This window comes from Ahaetulla prasina, chromosome 14, assembly GCF_028640845.1.
Source record: "Ahaetulla prasina isolate Xishuangbanna chromosome 14, ASM2864084v1, whole genome shotgun sequence".
Taxonomy (NCBI): domain Eukaryota; kingdom Metazoa; phylum Chordata; class Lepidosauria; order Squamata; family Colubridae; genus Ahaetulla; species Ahaetulla prasina.
Genome location: NC_080552.1, coordinates 13,094,630 through 13,112,831, shown reverse-complemented (window position 1 = coordinate 13,112,831; position 18,202 = coordinate 13,094,630). Strand labels below are relative to the sequence as shown.

General features: G+C 46.1%; 1 protein-coding gene across 1 annotated transcript in view; it reads right to left on the bottom strand.

Annotated features, from left to right (window-relative positions):
* Positions 1–18,202, bottom strand: part of LOC131185274 (ankyrin repeat and fibronectin type-III domain-containing protein 1-like) — a 397,608-nt gene that overhangs the window by 315,812 nt on the left and 63,594 nt on the right. The window contains exon 2 of the mRNA XM_058157670.1: positions 12,404–12,645. Within this exon, the coding sequence (XP_058013653.1) occupies positions 12,404–12,561 (158 nt within the window). The 5' untranslated portion in view covers positions 12,562–12,645. The remainder of the gene's footprint in view (positions 1–12,403; positions 12,646–18,202) is intronic.

Sequence of the window (18,202 nt, the reverse complement as noted above, 5' to 3'; positions counted from 1 at the left end):
TAAAGAGATACGGCCACTTGCCAATTTGCGCAAATCATCCAAATTTTAATCCCCGTTCTCCAACTTATCGGAGAAACCTTTGCATGGTAGATTCTCTCTCCAAGCTGTATGATTCTTAAGAGCTGCAGTTTATATTTAGACACACTCAAAAGTGAAAATTATTATAATTAAAGCAGGTCAGACTGTTACCCAGTGGGGAAAAAAATTCCTACGGAAGAAGAGGTAGGACCAGTAGTCTGTAGAAGATATCCAAGTTTCATGACTGGGAAGTCCCAAATGCATTTTATCTCCCCTGCTAACAACAACAACAGCAGCAGCAACAACAACAACAACAGTAAATTGTCCTGACTGGAGGAGCCTTTTAAAAGCATTTTTTTACAACCTCTTTGGCCGAAGAGGTTGTAGAAAAAATGCTTTTAAAAGGTTCTGACGATCCCAGCTGAGCCGCATGATCATCAGAGGCTTTTTTTTTTACTTTTAAAAGTATTTTTTTTGGCCGAAGAAAAAATGCTTTTAAAAGTAAAAAACAACAACCCTCTGATGATCACGCGGCTCAGCTGAGTTGCCTGATCATCAGAGGCTTTTAAAAGCATTTTTTCTACAACTTCTTTGGCCGAAGAGGTTGTAGAAAAAATGCTTTTAAATGTGTGTTTTTTTAAAAAGTTGGCCACGCCCACCCAATCACATTAACCCTCCCACACACCAAGCCACGCCCACAGAACCGGTAGTAACGAATTTTACATTTCACCCCTGCTCTCAATGCCTCTGTTTCCATCACAATGGGCTCTAAAGCCTGAGCTGACCTATCTCCACGATCCAGAATTAAGGCTCGGAGCACATGCATACAAAGAGAAGCCGAGCCTTTGGTGCTTCGATATGCAGAGCCTAAGCAGCTCAATGAAACAATGAAAGTAAAATGTCACTTCCTCCCTTGACACAGTCACTCTATGCTAAAATAGAACAGGCTTTGTCTGGGAGGCTGTCAACAAGAGGAATCTATCTATCTATATATATATATATTTCATAAGTTCCAGAAAAGTACCAGGCTTGCATTATCAAAGGATGAATGACCAAAGTCAATGTCGTGGATGGTTCTTCGTTTGAACTGCGTGATCTCAAAGCAAAAATAAGATTGCCATGGAATAGTGACACAGGGGAAAGAAGGCAATAAAAAACATACCATTTTTTAAAAAAAAAACACACACACAACCTGGCTGTGGTGTCTGCGCCCCCCCGAGCCGGGCCCCCTGCCAGAAAGTGACTTGGAAAGTGAGGGGGAAGGGCCATCAGGACTTACCTTGGGAGTACCGGCTTCCCTGGCTCAGCTCCAGGAGCTAGAGGCAGGCCAGGTGGAAGAGATAACAAGGCCTCCGTCCCCTGACTCTTTCCCCCCCCCAGGCCACACCTCCAGACCCAGCTGATGGCAATCAGGCCTGGCTGGACCCTAGGTTTCATAGGCAGGAGAGGAGGGAACAACAGAAGCAGGGGTGGGGCAGGCCTAGGAAGTGCTGAGTCATGGAGCCACACCCCACAGGATATAAAGGCAGCAAGAGCTGCTGTGCCTCTTCGTAGCAGGCAAATTAACTGCTAACTGAGAGCTGAAGTACTGTTTGTTTCTGAGTGACTCATCGGCGTCGAGGCAGATAACAGACACACTTGGCAGACGCTTGCTATTTTGCTGCCAGAGCTGATAGTGCCGGCTAATTAAGCCATCGCTCGGACGGAGGCTAAGGGGGACAGAACACTGGCTGAATTCACGCAGCTCATTAAGGCACGGGTTTGTTTCACCGTAATCTGGTGATACGGCACAATTTTTTGTTTTTTTTTTTTGTTTACATTTATACCCCGCCCTTCTCCGAAGACTCAGGGCGGCTTACAGTGTATAAGGCAATAGTCTCATTCTATTTGTATATTTTTACAAAGTCAACTTATTGCCCCCCCAACAATCTGGGTCCTCATTTTACCTACCTTATAAAGGATGGAAGGCTGAGTCAACCTTGGGCCGGGCTCGAACCTGCAGTAATTGCAGGCTACTGTGTTCTTAATAACAGGCTTTTACCAGTGTGAGCTAAACCGGCCCAAACCAATACGCTCTCAGTGTACATAAAAGAAAAGATACGCTCATCAAGGTACAACATTTACAACACAAATGATGGTCAATATATCAATATAAATCATAGACCAATTAGTGTACATTCAAAGTGACAATAAAGTTATTCTATTCTATTATTCTATTCTAGTCAACCTTCTCTTCACCATAGACTCCCGACAGATGTTTAATCTGTTAAAATACCTTTCGGGGCCATGGACCACCAAGACTTAACTGCAGATTTAAATCATAACATTTCTTCAAGCCTTCATGGACCTTCCTATGATGACATCACCCGGAGGGGGGAAGGGTCCACGGACCACAGGTTGAGAACCACAAGTCTAGAACACCGCTGGGTGAGGAATTCTGAGAGTTGAAATCTTAAAGTGGCCAAGTTTGGAGACCCCTGCTCTACAGCAATGAAGCCGACACTCTGCCATCCCAAGTAGAAGAACAGCGATTGGAGAAGTGAAGAGGATGAAATCGACGAATTGGAATTCTGCCCAGCCAAAGGTGAGGACGCAGATGCCAAACAACAGCCAAAATCTGTGAGAACCTAAATCAGCATTTATGGACCTCAGGTTTTGATGACCTCCTTTTGATGAATTAATTAAAAGTATCTGAATGGTATCGGGCAGGATGATATGGCCATTGTGCTTAGCTTTTTGAATTTCAAGACCATTGCCATGTGCCGCCATGTGCTTCCTTTACTATATCATCTTTTTTCACTGAGTTTGGTGTTTTTTTTAAAGTATATTTTATTGATTTTTAAACAAACAAACAAAAAAACCAAAAACATAAATACCAAAAAGAATTTTTGTGTGTGCAGAACTGTGACTACTGACACGACATATCACTACAAAGTTCTTATACTCTATGCATTTTACTTCACCCAATTCTACGATGTCCCAAGTCTGTTTAATTTTTCTGTTTTCAATGCATTTGTACCATTTCTCCCATGATACATAATACTCCAAATCTGTCATTCCTTTCAAGTCCAATATTAGTTTTCTCTGCCTGAATTTGTATCTCTTCTTTCTCTGAAGAGCTCAAGATGGTGTATACTCCTTCTTCGCTAGTTTTCTCTCGCAACCTCCACCACGTAAGAGAGTTTAAGGGCAGTATTTCTCAGCCTTGTCAAGTTGAAGATGGATGGACTTCAACTCCCAGAATTCCCCAGCCAGCCAAGCTGGGAGTTGAAGTCCACACGTCTTCAAGTTGACCAGGTTGAGAAACAATTCTGAGAATTGAAGTCCGCACATCTCTCAGCTGATCAGGCCGAGAAATATTACTTTGGGCTAAGAGAGATTGGACTGGCCCACAATTACGCGGGAAGCTTTCCTTGGTCTTCATTTTTTTAATCCCCATTTTCTTATGCTTATTTTATTTATGTAAACCACGTTGAGGCCGATGATCGGGGGTAGCATCGACATGCTGTAAAATAAATAAATAATCCACCCGCTCATCCATCCATCATTCCCTTCTAAGAATGGCTTGTATTAAGAGTGAAAAACAGGTTGCCGGTTCATCAAGGGTGTTAGTGAGGCAATCAGCTTTTTCAATTTAAAAACAGCTACTGGGTTGAGTATCTTACAAACTAAAAGCAGAAACAGGAAATACACACACACACACACACACACACACACACACACACACACACACACACACTGAACACTATAACAAGAGAATAATTATGGAAGCCATCGAAATAGAGAAACACCCCCACAACATGAACAAACGGGACGACACCTCCCGCTACCAGACATCTGGAAACTAGCCTTTGTCAACAAACGAGTCCCAGCCACGAAAATTGACACCGGACCCAGGATAACACACAACGCCACCACCTATCATCCTCACCAGATTCAAACCCAAACCCATCTCACAGACGAAACACAACCACTATCCAGAAGCCAGACCATGCTGGCACCACTGGCTGCTGCGCCACCCTCTGATCCCCACACAAAGCAAGCTGACACACACCAGGAAAACATGACAAGACCTCGGATTCAGAGCCAAACCAAAACCCAGGATGCTGCATCACAGCCATCTGCTCAAGACAATTACATCACAGAACTCCAGAGGCCACAACACCAAAGCTCAGGAACAAAAGATTAGGACCACACCCACAAAGGATGCTACGAAACAGCCGACCAATCTGCAAACACCCACTCCATCTACCAATCAAGATGCAACCACACAGCCAACCAACCCGCTCACAGCAACACTCCCCACCAGTAGTTATAGAGAGACGGCAGCTCTGACCACGCTTTGCTCACACAAGCACGAAGCCGAAAGCACCAGCCTGAAGATGATGAGTGAGACCTCGTCAAAACGTCGCCAAGATACTCTCAAGCTTACACGGGAAAAGACCTACATATATATATGAACATTAACATTAACATCCAAGCCAGAGCGATGAGCCCAACTGATGAACAGAAATGCACCCAAGATTAGTCCTGAAAGAAAAAGAGGCAACTGAATTTATTCGTGCTTGTACAGGTAGGCCTCGACTTACGATCACAATTGAGCCCAAATTTTCGGCTACTAAGTGAGACATTTTCTCCCTGGCTTGTTTTAAAGAGGATTTAATCTCATGGGGATATGAGAAAGCCTCACTCAGATTAATAAAGCTATTCCAAAACTGCAATTCACCTTATAAGACAACAGTAGAATTTAGAATTCATTCTAAAATAAATTCATTCTAGAATAAAGTGGCTAATTCAAGTGTAGGCCTCGACTTATGACCACAATTGCGCCCAAAATTTCTGTTGCTAAGCAAGATGGTTGTTAAGTGAGTTTTGACCCATTTTACAACCTTTGCTGCCACCGTTGTTAAGTGAGTCAGTTCGGTTTACTAACAGTTCTTCCTTCAGATCTAGCCTCCCCATTGACTTTCATGACACTGCAGCCGTCATAAAAATGAGTCAGTTGCCAAGTCTCTGAATTTTGATCAGATGACCATGGGATGCTGCAGTCATAAGTGTCATAAGGTCATAAGTGTGAAAAACCACTTAAGTCACTTCTTTCCATGCTGTTGTAACTTTGAACGGTCACTAAATGAACTGTTGTGCAAGTTGAGCACAACCTGCAGTCCATTTGTATTACAAGGGATAAATACGTGTAATCCAGCCACCACACCAATATTTATAGGTGAAGGTAAAGGTTCCCCTCGCACATATGTGCTAGTCGTTCCTGACTCTAGGGGGAGGTGCTCATCTCCATTTCAAAGCCGAAGAGCCAGCGCTGTCCGAAGTCGTCTCCGTGGTCATGTGGCCGGCATGACTCAACGCCAAAGGTGCACGGAACGCTGTTACCTTCCCACCAAATTCGTCCCTATTTTTCTACTTGCATTTTTTACCTGCTTTCGAACTGCTAGGTTAGCAGAAACCGGGACAAGTAACAGGAGCTCACCCCGTGACGTGGCGCCAGGGATTCAAACCGCTGAACTGCTGACCTTTTGACCGACAAGCTCAGTGCCTTAGCCACTGAACCACCGCGTCCCTATATATTTATAGAGTTAATTTATTTCTTTGGGATTGCCGATGAAACCTTAGCTCAAGAGTGTGTGAAGCACATCTTTAATTTGGAGCAGCCACATAAATAACTAACAGGAGCAATTTCATTTCTATTCTGGGAAACAGGATAATACGATAACTTCAGCATGTTTATGAGGTCCGGTCTTCCTACGCAGGCAGAGAAATGTTTAATCTGTTAAGCTTCTGACACTCTTTTCGACTCTTTCTTTGAAACAATCAAAGAAAATTTCCATTAACGGCTTTTTTTTGCATTTTTTCCTCCTCCGATTCAAATCGTTATTTTAAATGATTATCGTCCTACAGGAAAGGAAACCATTTCTGATGCTTTCATTTGGGATCATCGATCCCAAAATACGAGCTTTATGAAAGAGAAGGGGAGAGCAAAAAGAAGAAACTTTTTGGGGAAGAAATAAAATAGGGAAGGAATGGTTGCGTTGATCCAGCAAGGCCTTGATGGTGAGCCTTTTTGTTGTCGCGTGCCGAAAGCCACGCGGGACCCCCCTCCTTGTGCTCCGGTTTGGGCCTGGAAGCCAAAACGGGGCGTGGGGACGCTGCACCAGGCCCCAAAATGCAATGTGAGCACCCCCACACATGTCCCCCCGCCAATGGGTGCATGTCCCCCACATGCCCCCCGCTCCCTCTTCTGCACCTGAAGACCAGCAGGCCGGTGGGAGGCGCGCACGCATGCGCGGTGGAGCTGGGCTAGGGCAACAGCTGGCGTGCCTGCACAGAGGTTTGCCATCATGGCAGTAAGGGGTAAAAAAGCTGAATAAAAAATAGCTTTTTATTTACCCTAATACTTTTTTTTTTTATTTGCATTTATATCCCGCCCTTCTCCGAAGACTCAGGGCGGCTTACACTATGTTAGCAATAGTCTTCATCCTATTTGTATATTTATATACAAAGTCAACTTATTGCCCCCAACAATCTGGCTCCTCATTTTACCTACCTTATAAAGGATGGAAGGCTGAGTCAACCTTGGGCCTGGTGGGACTAGAACCTGCAGTAATTGCAGGCTGCTGCTGTTAATAACAGACTGTCTTACCAATCTGAGCCACAGATTTATATTGATATATTGACCATCAATTGTGTTGTAAATGTTGTAACTTGATGAACGTATCTTTTCTTTTATGTACACTGAGAGCATCTGCACCAAGACAAATTCCTTGTGTGTCCAATCACACTTGGCCAATAAAATTCTATTCTATTCTATTCTATTCTATTCTATTCTATCCTATCCTATCCTATCCTATCTATCTATCTATCTATCTATCTATCTAATACTAATGTACAAGACCTGGGGTCTGCAACCTTAAACACTCAAAGAGCCATTTGGACCCGTTTCCCACAGAAAAGAAAACACCAGGAGCCACAAAACCTTTCCCGTGTCTGACTATTGCTTGAGTGGCCATAAAACTAGCATATGTAGTTGAATTAAATGTTCTGTTTTCTCCTGAAACTTTTCTTTTCTTGGATTTATCCATGGTTGGCCTACCGGGGGTTGAAAAACTCAATCAATCGCATGCTGGCAGGTGTTGTGCATTGGCGGTTGTGACGCATATTTTGAGCAACAGGGAGCCGCAACAGAGGGGGTGAAAGATACACATGCGACTCCAGAGCCCTAGATTGCTGACCCCTGTACTAGACATATCAAAACTCTCAGAGTTCAGATTTCCGGAGAACAGAACTCCTTACTGGATTCGGCATATTCCAGAAAACCAGTAACGTAACAGAAATAAGCAAGAAGTTTTCACGAGATAAATAATGGAAAGTTGATTACCAATGCCATAAGCATCCAGATGGCAAACTCTCTGGAACCCTTTCTAAGTTAGGAGAGTTTGTGTCTTCACCAAGAATGTGCTAAAAGCAGGGGTCTCCAACCTTGGCAACTTTAAGCCTGGAGGACTTCAACTCCCAGAATCCCCCAGCTGGCTGGGGAATTCTGGGAGTTGAAGTCCACCAGGCTTAAAGTGTTGTGCCTCGCTCACCCCCCTCACCGCAGCCTGGCCCCTCTCATCTCCTGCCAGACACTGATAGTACACAAGAATGTCCTGGCATGCCTCCAGCCCCCCAGTCCTGGCACCATGCCCGGACAGTCCGAGCAAGACGAATGGCCTGACATGCCTCCAGCCCCCAGTCCTGGCACCATGCCCGGACAAACGGAGCAGCTGGGCCCCTCCCCCACAGCATGTGAGCCTGGGGAATGTGAAGCCAGTCACGAGCTGGAATTACCAACAGCTGGGCTGGAATTACCAACAGCTGGAGGCTGGAGAGATCCACGCTTCCGGAGAATGGAGAGGCGACGTCAGCAAAAGGAAGGGAGGGGCAGGCCTGGATAAGTGCCGAGTCATGGAGCCACACCCCATGGCCTATATAAAGGACCTGCTTTCTGGCAGTCTCTGAGTCAGGCAAAGTCTACCTTATCTTGCTGAAGTCACTTTCTGGTCTCCTGTCTGCCCTGAGGACTCTGATAGGACTTTGGCAGAGCTGCAGAGGCACGCTTGATACGGACTTCCCCGACCCGGCCGTCAGAGGAGGAGTGGGACACGACATAAAGCTGCCAAGGTTGGAGACCCCTGTGCTAAAGTACATTCTCAACGTACAACCGCAATTGCGCCCAAAATTTCTGTTGCTAAGCGAGACAGTTGTTAAGAGAGTTCCCCCCCCCTTTCTGGCCACACTGGTTAAGCAAGCCAGTGCAGTTGTTATCTTAGTAACGTGGTTGTTAAGGGAATCCGGCTTCCCCATGGACTTTGCTTGTCAGAAGGTCTCCAAAAGGGGATCACACGCCCCCGGAACCATCTTAAATATGAGTCCGTGGCCAAGGGTCTGAATTTTGACCACGTGACTATAGGGACGTGGCAACAGCCGCGTGAAAAACGATCATTGTCCCTTTTTTCATTGTTGTCGTCGCTCCCAACAGTCACTAAATGAACTGTTGTACGCCAAGAACTACCTGTAGATGAATGTTTAATCTTCCTTACTAGAATATCCCAAAGGTGCGGGTTTTTTTTCAAGAGGCAGCTGGATTTTCTTTGTTTTTGTTTGAAGATGTTTTGCTTCTCATCCAAGAAGCAAAACATCCAGTTTTGGTCGCCACGATGTAAAAAAGATGTTGAGACTCTAGAAAGAGTGCAGAGAAGAGCAACAAAGATGATTAGGGGACTGGAGGATAAAACATATGAAGAACGGTTGCAGAAACTCAGTATGTCTAGTTTAACAAAAAGAAGGACTAGGGGAGACATGATAGCAGTGTTCCAATATCTCGGGGGTTGCCCCAAAGAAGAGGGAGTCGGGCTGTTCTCCAAAGCACCTGAGGGTAGAACAAGAAGCAATGGGTGGAAACTGATCAAAGAAAGAAGCAACTTAGAACTAAGGAGAAATTTCCTGACAGTTAGAACAATTAATAAGTGGAACGACTTGCCTTCAGAAGTTGTGAATGCTCCAACACTGGAAATTTTTAAGAAAATGTTGGATAACCATCTGACTGAGATGGTGTAGGGTTTCCTGCCTGGGCAGGGGGTTGGACTAGAAGGCCTCCAAGGTCCCTTCCAACTCTGATGTTATGTTATGTTATGTAAGAAGCTTCTTCAGCTCTGACTGGATGGTGGGGAATGGAAGGATTTATACTCCTTGCAGACAGCTGGTCGTTTGCATCCTTCTTTTAAAAAACCAGAAAGTCCAGTTGCCTTTTGAAAAAGAACCTTTGGGACATCCATGACCTGGATGACTGAGAATCTCCATAGGCAGATAACTAGAATAGCTTTTTGGATTTCTTGAGAGGTTGCGGAATGCAGCCATTCAAAAGCACTTTTAAACGTACCGTAAAAGGATTTACAACCAGCTACTGATCTCTTTTTTTAAGGAAAAAGCATGCCCTTCAACCATTTTGGTAGTCTGCCGGTACAATATCTAGCAGGTCATTTAAAATTAACATCCGAACTATAGAAGAAATATAGATTTCTTCCTTCCGTGTTTCTATCTTATGAGAGAGAGAAGAAAAAAGGATCTAATGATCGCTAAAGGCAGAATCAAACTGGTTTTATAGTTTCAAGAATCTCTACTTTACACATTGGTGCTATTGGTCAACTCTTAAAGGTAAAAGTTCCCCTCGCACATATGTGCTAGTCGTTCCTGACTCTAGGGGGCATCTCCGTTTCAAAGCCAAAGAACCAGCGCTGTCCAAAGACGTCTCCGTGGTCATGTGACCGGCATGACTCAACGCCAAAGGCGCACGGAACGCTGTTCCCTTCCCACCAAAGGTGGTCCCTATTTTTCTGCTTGCATTTTTTTACGTGCTTTCGAACTGCTAGGTTGGCAGAAGCTGGGACAAGTCACGAGAGCTCACCTTGTTACGTGGCACTAGGGATTCGAACCGCTGAACTGCCGACCTTTCAATCGGCAAGCTCAGCGTCTTAGCCACTGAGCCACCGCATCGTCTCTTACATTCTATCAAGCATTGAAACCTCATGATTTAGCAAGCTAAGACTCTGAACATTCATAGCCTTAAGACGTCTTCTCTTACAATATCATATGAAAATCCACTGACACGCATAATATGCTAAGGCATGTTTTAATCCCAAATTATTGAATAAAACCACCCTTGGCTGATTTCACACAACACATTAACCCGTAACCAAAGGAGGAAGGGGAAATAAATCGCTAAACTAACTTAAATCAGTATCGAGGCCTATAGATCTGATTTAAATAGTTCATCTGAGCTATAGGACAATACCCTAAAACCCACTTGGCAAGGACAATTCACGTGTTATTATCGCAAGTATTAAACCTGGCATTCAGACAACTTATTCAGTTCAACTTATTCAGTTCAACTCGACACAACTGTCTTTGCCCTAAGTGCAAAAGGCATCCATGATGAAAAAGCAGAACTACACTCAAATCATTCATATCAGTGTGCCCAATTAAAAGATTCAGCAGCAACAAACGAGAGAGGGGGGGGGAGGGAGGGAGGGAGGGAGGGAGGGAGATCTCAGCTTCGTGGGTCAAGCAGACAAGTCTTGATGTCATCAACCCCCCACCTCAAATCTTCCAAAATGAGAAACAACGGCAACTACAACTCTACTTAAAGCACACAAAAGCGTGCAACGTGCCCGAAAGCCTACATTCGCGTCAACTGCAGCAAGAATTAAAATTAAAGTGGAGATTGCCTTAAGGCTGGACAAGATGCTGGTTTGGAATTTAAAGATCAGTTCGCCATCCCATTACGTTATAGTTGGTTGAGCCCGGATGGTAAGTTCTGCTATGAACCGCAGGTTACCGAATGACAGACAGACGAGGTTGCAAGTCATTATTAAGTCAAAGCCAAATCAACCATGCAAGATGGGATCAACCGGATGTTGTAGATTTCAGGACATCCAGCTTGACAAGGAGATGGAAAATTAACCGCAGCCTTCCTCCTAGGTCTTGAATTTTGACTCGACCCTTTGGTGATAAGGGGTAAAGATTCCCCTCGCACGTATGTGCTAGTCGTTCCCAACTCTAGGGGCCAGTGCTCATCTCTGTTTCAAAGCCAATGAACCAGCGCTGTCCGAAGACGTCTCCGTGGTCATGTGGCCGGCATGACTCAACGCCAAAGGCGCACGGAATGCTGTTCCCTTCCCACCAAAGGTGGTCCCTATTTTTCTACTTGCACTTTTTACATGCTTTCGAACTGCTAGGTTGGCCGAAGCTGGGACAAGTAACAAGAGCTCACTCCATTACACGGCAGCACTAGGGATTCGAACTGCTGAACTGCTGACCTTTCGATCGGCAAGCTCAGTGTCTTAGCCACTGAGCCACCATGTCCCTTCGGTGGTAGGAACAGTCAGAAAAATCATGACACTTGCTTTGCTGTATAAATAGGAATTGAAGAGCAGCGAATCCCATCCAGAGGTGGGATCAAAGCTTAGCAGAACCCTGTTTTCAGCAATCTGAAATGCTCAGTCCTTAGATTGCTCTTTTTTTTTTTCAACCTTGGCAGCTTTGAAGATGGGTCAACTTCAAATTCCCAGAATTCCCCAGCCACTGGGCCAGGGATGATGATCCAGTGCTGGCTGGGGAATTCTGGGAGTTGAAGTCCACCCATCTTCAAGTTACCAAGGTCAAGAAACACTGACTTGGATTGGAGTCCTCAACCCCTGGGCTGCGGGCTAGTACTGGTCTGCAGCCTGTTGGGAACCAGTTGGTGAGGGTGCAAAGCTTCATTTACACATGTGCAGGAACTAGGTTGCATGTGTGAAACCACCCCCTCTCCCTTCCCCCAACTCCGATCACCGCTGAGGTCAGTGGAGAAAGATGGTTGGGTACCGCCACCTTGTATAATACTCTGAAACCTGCAGTCCAAGGGACTCCATCCTTTGGTTGTGTCTGTTCCCATTTGTACACGCTGCAAAAAGAGTGAGAGTAACCCCATTGCCTGCCACTCGTCCCTTCAACCCAGACCAGGGGTCACCAACCTTTCGGACCTCAGGAACCGCTAAATTCATAATTTTAAATCCCACGGACCACTAATATGAATATAGATAGGGCGGTATAAAAGTACGAATAAATAAATAAATAATATTTAGTGCAATATATAAAAATGCAAGTAATTTTTCTGCCGGACCACCCACATTTTCTCACGGACCACCAGCGATCCCCAGACCACCACTTGGCGACCACTGATCCAGACCACTCGCACACATGCCCTAAAGCATGAAAGGTGATGGAAGCATTTCTCTTTTTCCTCCCCACCCCCCCACCCCACCCTCCCCTCTCCACCCCACTTCTCCGCTACCTGCATTCGGTGAGATTACAGCAGTAACTGCCACTCCTCCGGCTATTTCTCCGATCAGATCGAAATTCATTCCTGGATTTCCGAAGGCTGAAGTATTCGGTCAGCTTCCCAAAAGACGACATGGCACCAAGACAGTCCAACCTTCGGCGTGTGGACATATGCCTGGACCACCCTGGGCACCCCCGTGACGGGCTACAGCCAGCGTGTTTGCTTAAGTCCCGAGATGTGTCACCCAAGGCTGGCTGTCGAAAAGAGAGTTGAAGAGAGGGAGAGAGAGAGAGAGAAAGAGAGAGAGAGAGAGAGAGAGAGAGAAAGAGAGAGAGAGAGAGAGAGAAACGCAAGTAGTTTAGCCAGAAGAAGCTACAATCTCTCAGGGATGGATTCATGCAGACTCAAAAGCAACACCCGGGCGATGAGATATTATTAATTAAAGGCATCCTCATGGCTCCCCACCCCACCCGGAGTGGGTAAAAAAAAAAGAAGAAGAAAGCTTTTGGCAGTGACAAAATACATTTCACAGTTCTTGCTCTAAAGAAAAGATTTTGGCACAAAGAGGCACATTTACATAAGAAAGTGGAGGGGGGGAAGCTGGGTTTAATTAAAATGGAGGCTGGGTGGCTTTTTAGCATGGACTTTAGGAAGGAGGAACTACAGTGCAACAGTCAAAGGTGTTTTGTTTTTTTTTTAAACTGGGTTGCAAGCTGGGAAAGACCATTTTCTCCTTTTTGCAAAATCCACTGGGCCAGGGGTGTTTCAGAGAAGAATCTGTTGCCTTTTAAGAACAGAGGAAAGGAAGACAAAACACACACACACACACACACACAAAAGTCATCCTGAATACATCAGAACTTTCGGGAGTGTCACATTATTAACCTTTAAATCGGGAGAGGTACCTTTGGACCAAAAGGAGGAGGACATCTTCGGACAGGAGCCTATTTAATGCAACAGGGTAAGCAGGACCCCACGAAGAAGAACACGGGTTCGAAATGGCAAATTAACCAAACTGCTCTTTGCCAACTGTTGTGGGTGCCATATTTATATATATTTATTATATATATTATATATATATATATAAAAATAGAACACAAACCGCTCTGGGGGCTGCCTCAAGCCAGCCACATCTGAGAAGAGAGGAGGGGTTGGGACTCGTGTCACACCGTTTCCCCTGAAAAGCAATTTTTTAAAAAAAAAAATTTCCGTAGCAACCCTCTGCGGCTCCATCCATCCGGCGAGCAAGACGGCCGGCCAGCTCAGAAACGGAGTGTCCAACCTCAACTGGGAGGGGGGGGGCTCCCTTCCCTCCCTTCTCCCCAAAACAAGCACAGCTGCTTCCGAAACCCGGGGAGGGGAGAGGCAGGTTTGCAAAGGGGAGATTCCCCTGTGGTGTTTTTTTTCCACGAGACTTGAAGAATGTATTTGTATTTGAAGAAACGTTCAAAGCAATAGGGCCAAAACCCTCTTTCCTTTCCTTTCCTTTCCTTCTGTCCTTTGGGGACAGGAATCCTCCGTGGGGCCCCCTCCCCTCCAATTCAAAGCCTACGTGCATGCCAGGAAACCCTCCCCCCCCCACTTTCCCTTGTCCTCCTTTTCTCCTCTGGGTGGTTGCAGATGCCTGAACAGGAGCACAAGCAGAACATCTGAAACACACGCGCAGGCAAACAGACACACACACGCACAGAGAGAGAGATGCACAGAAAGAGACGGGGGGGGGGAGCCAGGGACTGGGGGGGGGGCATGGTGGAAGCAAGGAAAACAAACCCCCATTTAAACCACAATGTCTGTGCACAGGGCACCTGCTGAAACCCACCCCCCTCGGCCTCCCCCAGCTGCACAGCTTTACTTGGGTCTGTTGTGTTTGGCGATCGCTTCCCACAGTCTCCAAAGGAAAATCTCTCCCTCCCCTCTCTCTCTCTCTCTCTCTGCCTCTCTTTCCTTTTCAGCTACTTGGCAGTAGTAGGTTAAGAGAGAGAGGGAGAGAGGGAGGGAGGGGAAGAGAAAGCGAGAGGGAGGGAGGGAAAGAGAGAGAGGGAGGGAGTGAGGGGGGAGAGAGAGAAGGGGGAGAGACGGAGGGAAAGAAAGAGGGGGAGAAGGGGAGAGAGGAGGAAGAGGGAGGAGGGAGGGAAGAGAAGGGGAGAGAGGGAGGGAAAGAGAGGGAGGGAGCGGAGAGAGAGAAGGGGGGAGAGAGAAGGGGAGAGAGAGGGAGGGAGGGAGGGAGAGACAGAGAGAGAACGAGAACCCAACCAAGCCTCCGGCAACCTGCCTTGCTCCCTGCTGAAGATTTTATGAGACCAAAATGCAACCAGGAGAATTTCTTCCCTTCTTCCATCCGATACGTGAACCGTTTCCTCTCCTCTCCTCCCGCCAAGTCAGATACAAAAAAAAGAAAGCCACCTCTTGCCTCGGGGGGATGTATTAATAAATCCATTTACTTGCCGGGGTAGGGGTGGGGGGCGGAGAAGACTCAAAAAAGCAGCATTTGGCTTGCTGGTGGCTCTTCTCACATGTCCACTCCGCCTGGAGCGCTCTCTCCGTCCCGTTCTCCCAGGCAGGACGGCCACCCGAACAAAACTGTGATCTGCCAAACGAGGTCGGGGGGGGGGGAAGCCGAGTGGAAGGTGGGTGGCAAAGAGATGAGGAGGGAAGCGGAGGAGGGGGTGGCGGCAAAGAGGACAGATGGAGGGAGGTTTGGAGGGGGGGGGGGAGACAACACCAGCACTTTTCAGAATCTCCGTTCCTCCAGCGAGGCTCTTCGAGATGAAGACTGCATTTTTTTATTTATTTTTTTTATTTTTGGGAGGGGGGCATGATGTCCACACCTTGAGAAGGTTTTTGGTTGCTGGTTGCAGCTCCTAAGCAACCCAACCGGGAAGGGGAGGGAACTTCTCGCTGACTTGCAAGGTGAGGAGGTTTAGACTGGGCTTTTAGAAGAGGGGAGAGGAACGATCACATCGTCTTTTGCATCTTCTGCTTTCATCCCAGGGGTGCAACTATCCGCTAGAGATTGTGTTAGTTTGACTGAGTGCAGGGCTTGAGGAGCGAGTGAATGAAGAGGGCTACCCTACAGGTGGCTTCTTGGAATGCCTTCTGCAGAATTCTGACAGGCAGGTGAAGACAGGGGGGGTCTGTTGCAATTAAGAGCACCCCGATTCCACAGCAACGCTGCCGGCTGATGACTCGCAGGTGAAAATGGCTACCAGTCATCTCAACCAATAGCTCAAAACTGCTTTTTTTAATTTTTATTTTTAGTGATCCAGCTTCTGGATGGATGGATGGATGGATGGAACATTGTCCGACCAATGCTGGGCTGATCTTCTCAAGGGAAGCCAGATCTGACTTGCATCCTTCTCTGGTAGAAGACTATCAAGACATTCCCAGGGAGTAAAAACAAAAAAAAAAACCCAAAAAGCATCCCCCAAAAGAGGGATGGGAAATCATTTCCATGAAGTCATCCATCCATGAAATCACCAGAAATGGAGGCCATCTCAAGGGAATGCAACTTGATGTGGATGCTTTCATGTCAACCCAGGTCAGTCAAAGACAGCCGAAGCAACAGCAAGGAGGGGAAAGGGAAAAGCAGTTAAGGATCCCCAAAAAGAAAAGACAGAAATCTGACAGAAGTCTGGGTTAGCTGCAACCCCCAACATTGTTGGGCCATGACCAGTTCTAGCATTTATCTTTAAGCATCTTACATCTCTTAGAAGACAAGAGTCTACCAATACCAAGTCGTATCATCCCAATTACTTGGAAAATTACGATATACACACATGGATAAAATATTATTGGATTTGCTTTGGATAGCTTTGGACTTGTCTTTTAATTAAGAGCTTATCCAGCCTGCCAAATTAGTTACTTTAGATATCAAGGTGCCTATAATCATGGATTTCAGATAATAGCCAGCTCAGTTTGGGAAGTCTTTAAATGCAGAAATAAGAAAGGATATTTACTTGTAACGATACACTTATATTGAAATATTTTCAAGTTGCTAATTGCTTGGAGCTTAAATTGGGGTGAAATCCACATTTTTTACTACCGGTTCTGTGGGTGTGGCTTGATGGGCATGGTGTGGTTTGATGGGTGTAGCAGGGGGAGGGGGAACTTTTACTTTTAATTAGGTGAAAACCGTGGGAACCTTCAGAGTCAGTTTTCACCAGGTCTAGTGCCAATATGATATATCCAATAAAGCTATTCTTTGAGAAATCCACCTGCCTCAAAGTTTTGCTTGCTATGGGTCTATTACTTAAGAAACCCTGATAGACTACCTGTAAACTACAATACATAAGCCTTAGGCTGAGATGTAAACCCAGTCACAAAATTCACGATAGACCAAATTGTAAAAAATTGAGGTTCCAAGCTCATTTCCTCAAATTTATTCTAACTGCCCAGATTCAGCCTCCTTTAAAAGATAAAGGTTCCCCTCGCACATACGTGCTAGTTGTTCCCAACTCTAGGGGGCGGTGCTCATCTCTGTTTCAAAGCCGAAGAGCCAGCGCTGTCCGAAGACGTCTCCGTGGTCATGTGGCTGGCATGACCAAATGCCGAAGGTGCACAGAACATTCTTCCCTTCCCACCAAAGGTGGTCCCTATTTTTTTACTTGCATTTTTTACGTGCTTTCGAACTGCTAGGTTGGCAGAAGCCGGGACAAGTCACAGGAGCTCACCCTGTTACACGGCACTAGGGATTCGAACCGCTGAACTGCCGACCTTTCGATCAACAAGCTTGGCGTCTTAGCCACAGAGCCACCGCATCCCTCAGCCTCCTTTATTTATTCCTAATTACCAGACAATTATGCAGAAAATCCGTTGGCACTGCTCCCCATTCAAGCAAAGCCAGCAACACCCTGATCTCTGATATTTTTCTCTTTCAAGAAAAAGCGGGAGGGGGAAACCCCTCTCCTCCATTAACGTAGCTATAGGGAAAAGATCTGAGGTAAATGTGACAGCTTTCTTTCCCCTGAGAGACTCATGAGAACAGGAAGAGGCAATTTAGACTGAGAAGCCAAGGCGTAACAAGCTCTCTGCTTCCATTGAAATGTGAGCTCTACCAAACCATTCGAAAGCCGAAAGGGCATCTGAAGTTCCCTCTGAAAAGACTGTTCACAGCATGCAGCATAAACCCAGGACTGTTGAAGCTCTTCCCATCCGTCCATCCATCCGTCCATCCATCCATTCCTTCTTGACCTGCCTTCAGGTGCTGTAGTCCCTTGGACTGCAAGGTGATGCAACCAGTCAGTCCTAGAGGAGATCAACCCTGACTGCCCTTTAGAAGGCCAGATCCTGAAGAGGAAACTCAAATCCTTTGGCCACCTCATGAGAAGGAAGGACTCCCTGGAGAAGAGCCTAATGCTCTTGAACGATGGAGGGCAAAAGAAGAAGGGGACGGCAGAGAAGGAGGTGGCTGGATGGGGTCACTGAAGCCGTCGGCGTGAGCTTCAATGGACTCCGGGGATGGTAGAGGACAGGAAGGCCTGGAGGAACATTGTCCATGGGGTCGCAATGGGTCGGACACAACTTTGCAACTAACAACAACAGGTGCTCTGGAGAACAGGGGATACAAATGTCACTGCATTTGTCAGCAAAATCATAGATCTGTTGGGAGATCATCCTTAGGAAAGTGGACACAATGCCCTTCAATTATCTGTGTAATTTTTTGTTTTGGTATTCTTTAGTCAGGTGAACAGGTTAACATCCTTTAGATTAGATTACATTAACAGACTTGGAAGGGACCTCTAATAGTTGGTAGGTTGGTAGGTCCTCTAATCCAACCCCCCAACCTAAGCAGGAGACCCTACACCATTTCTG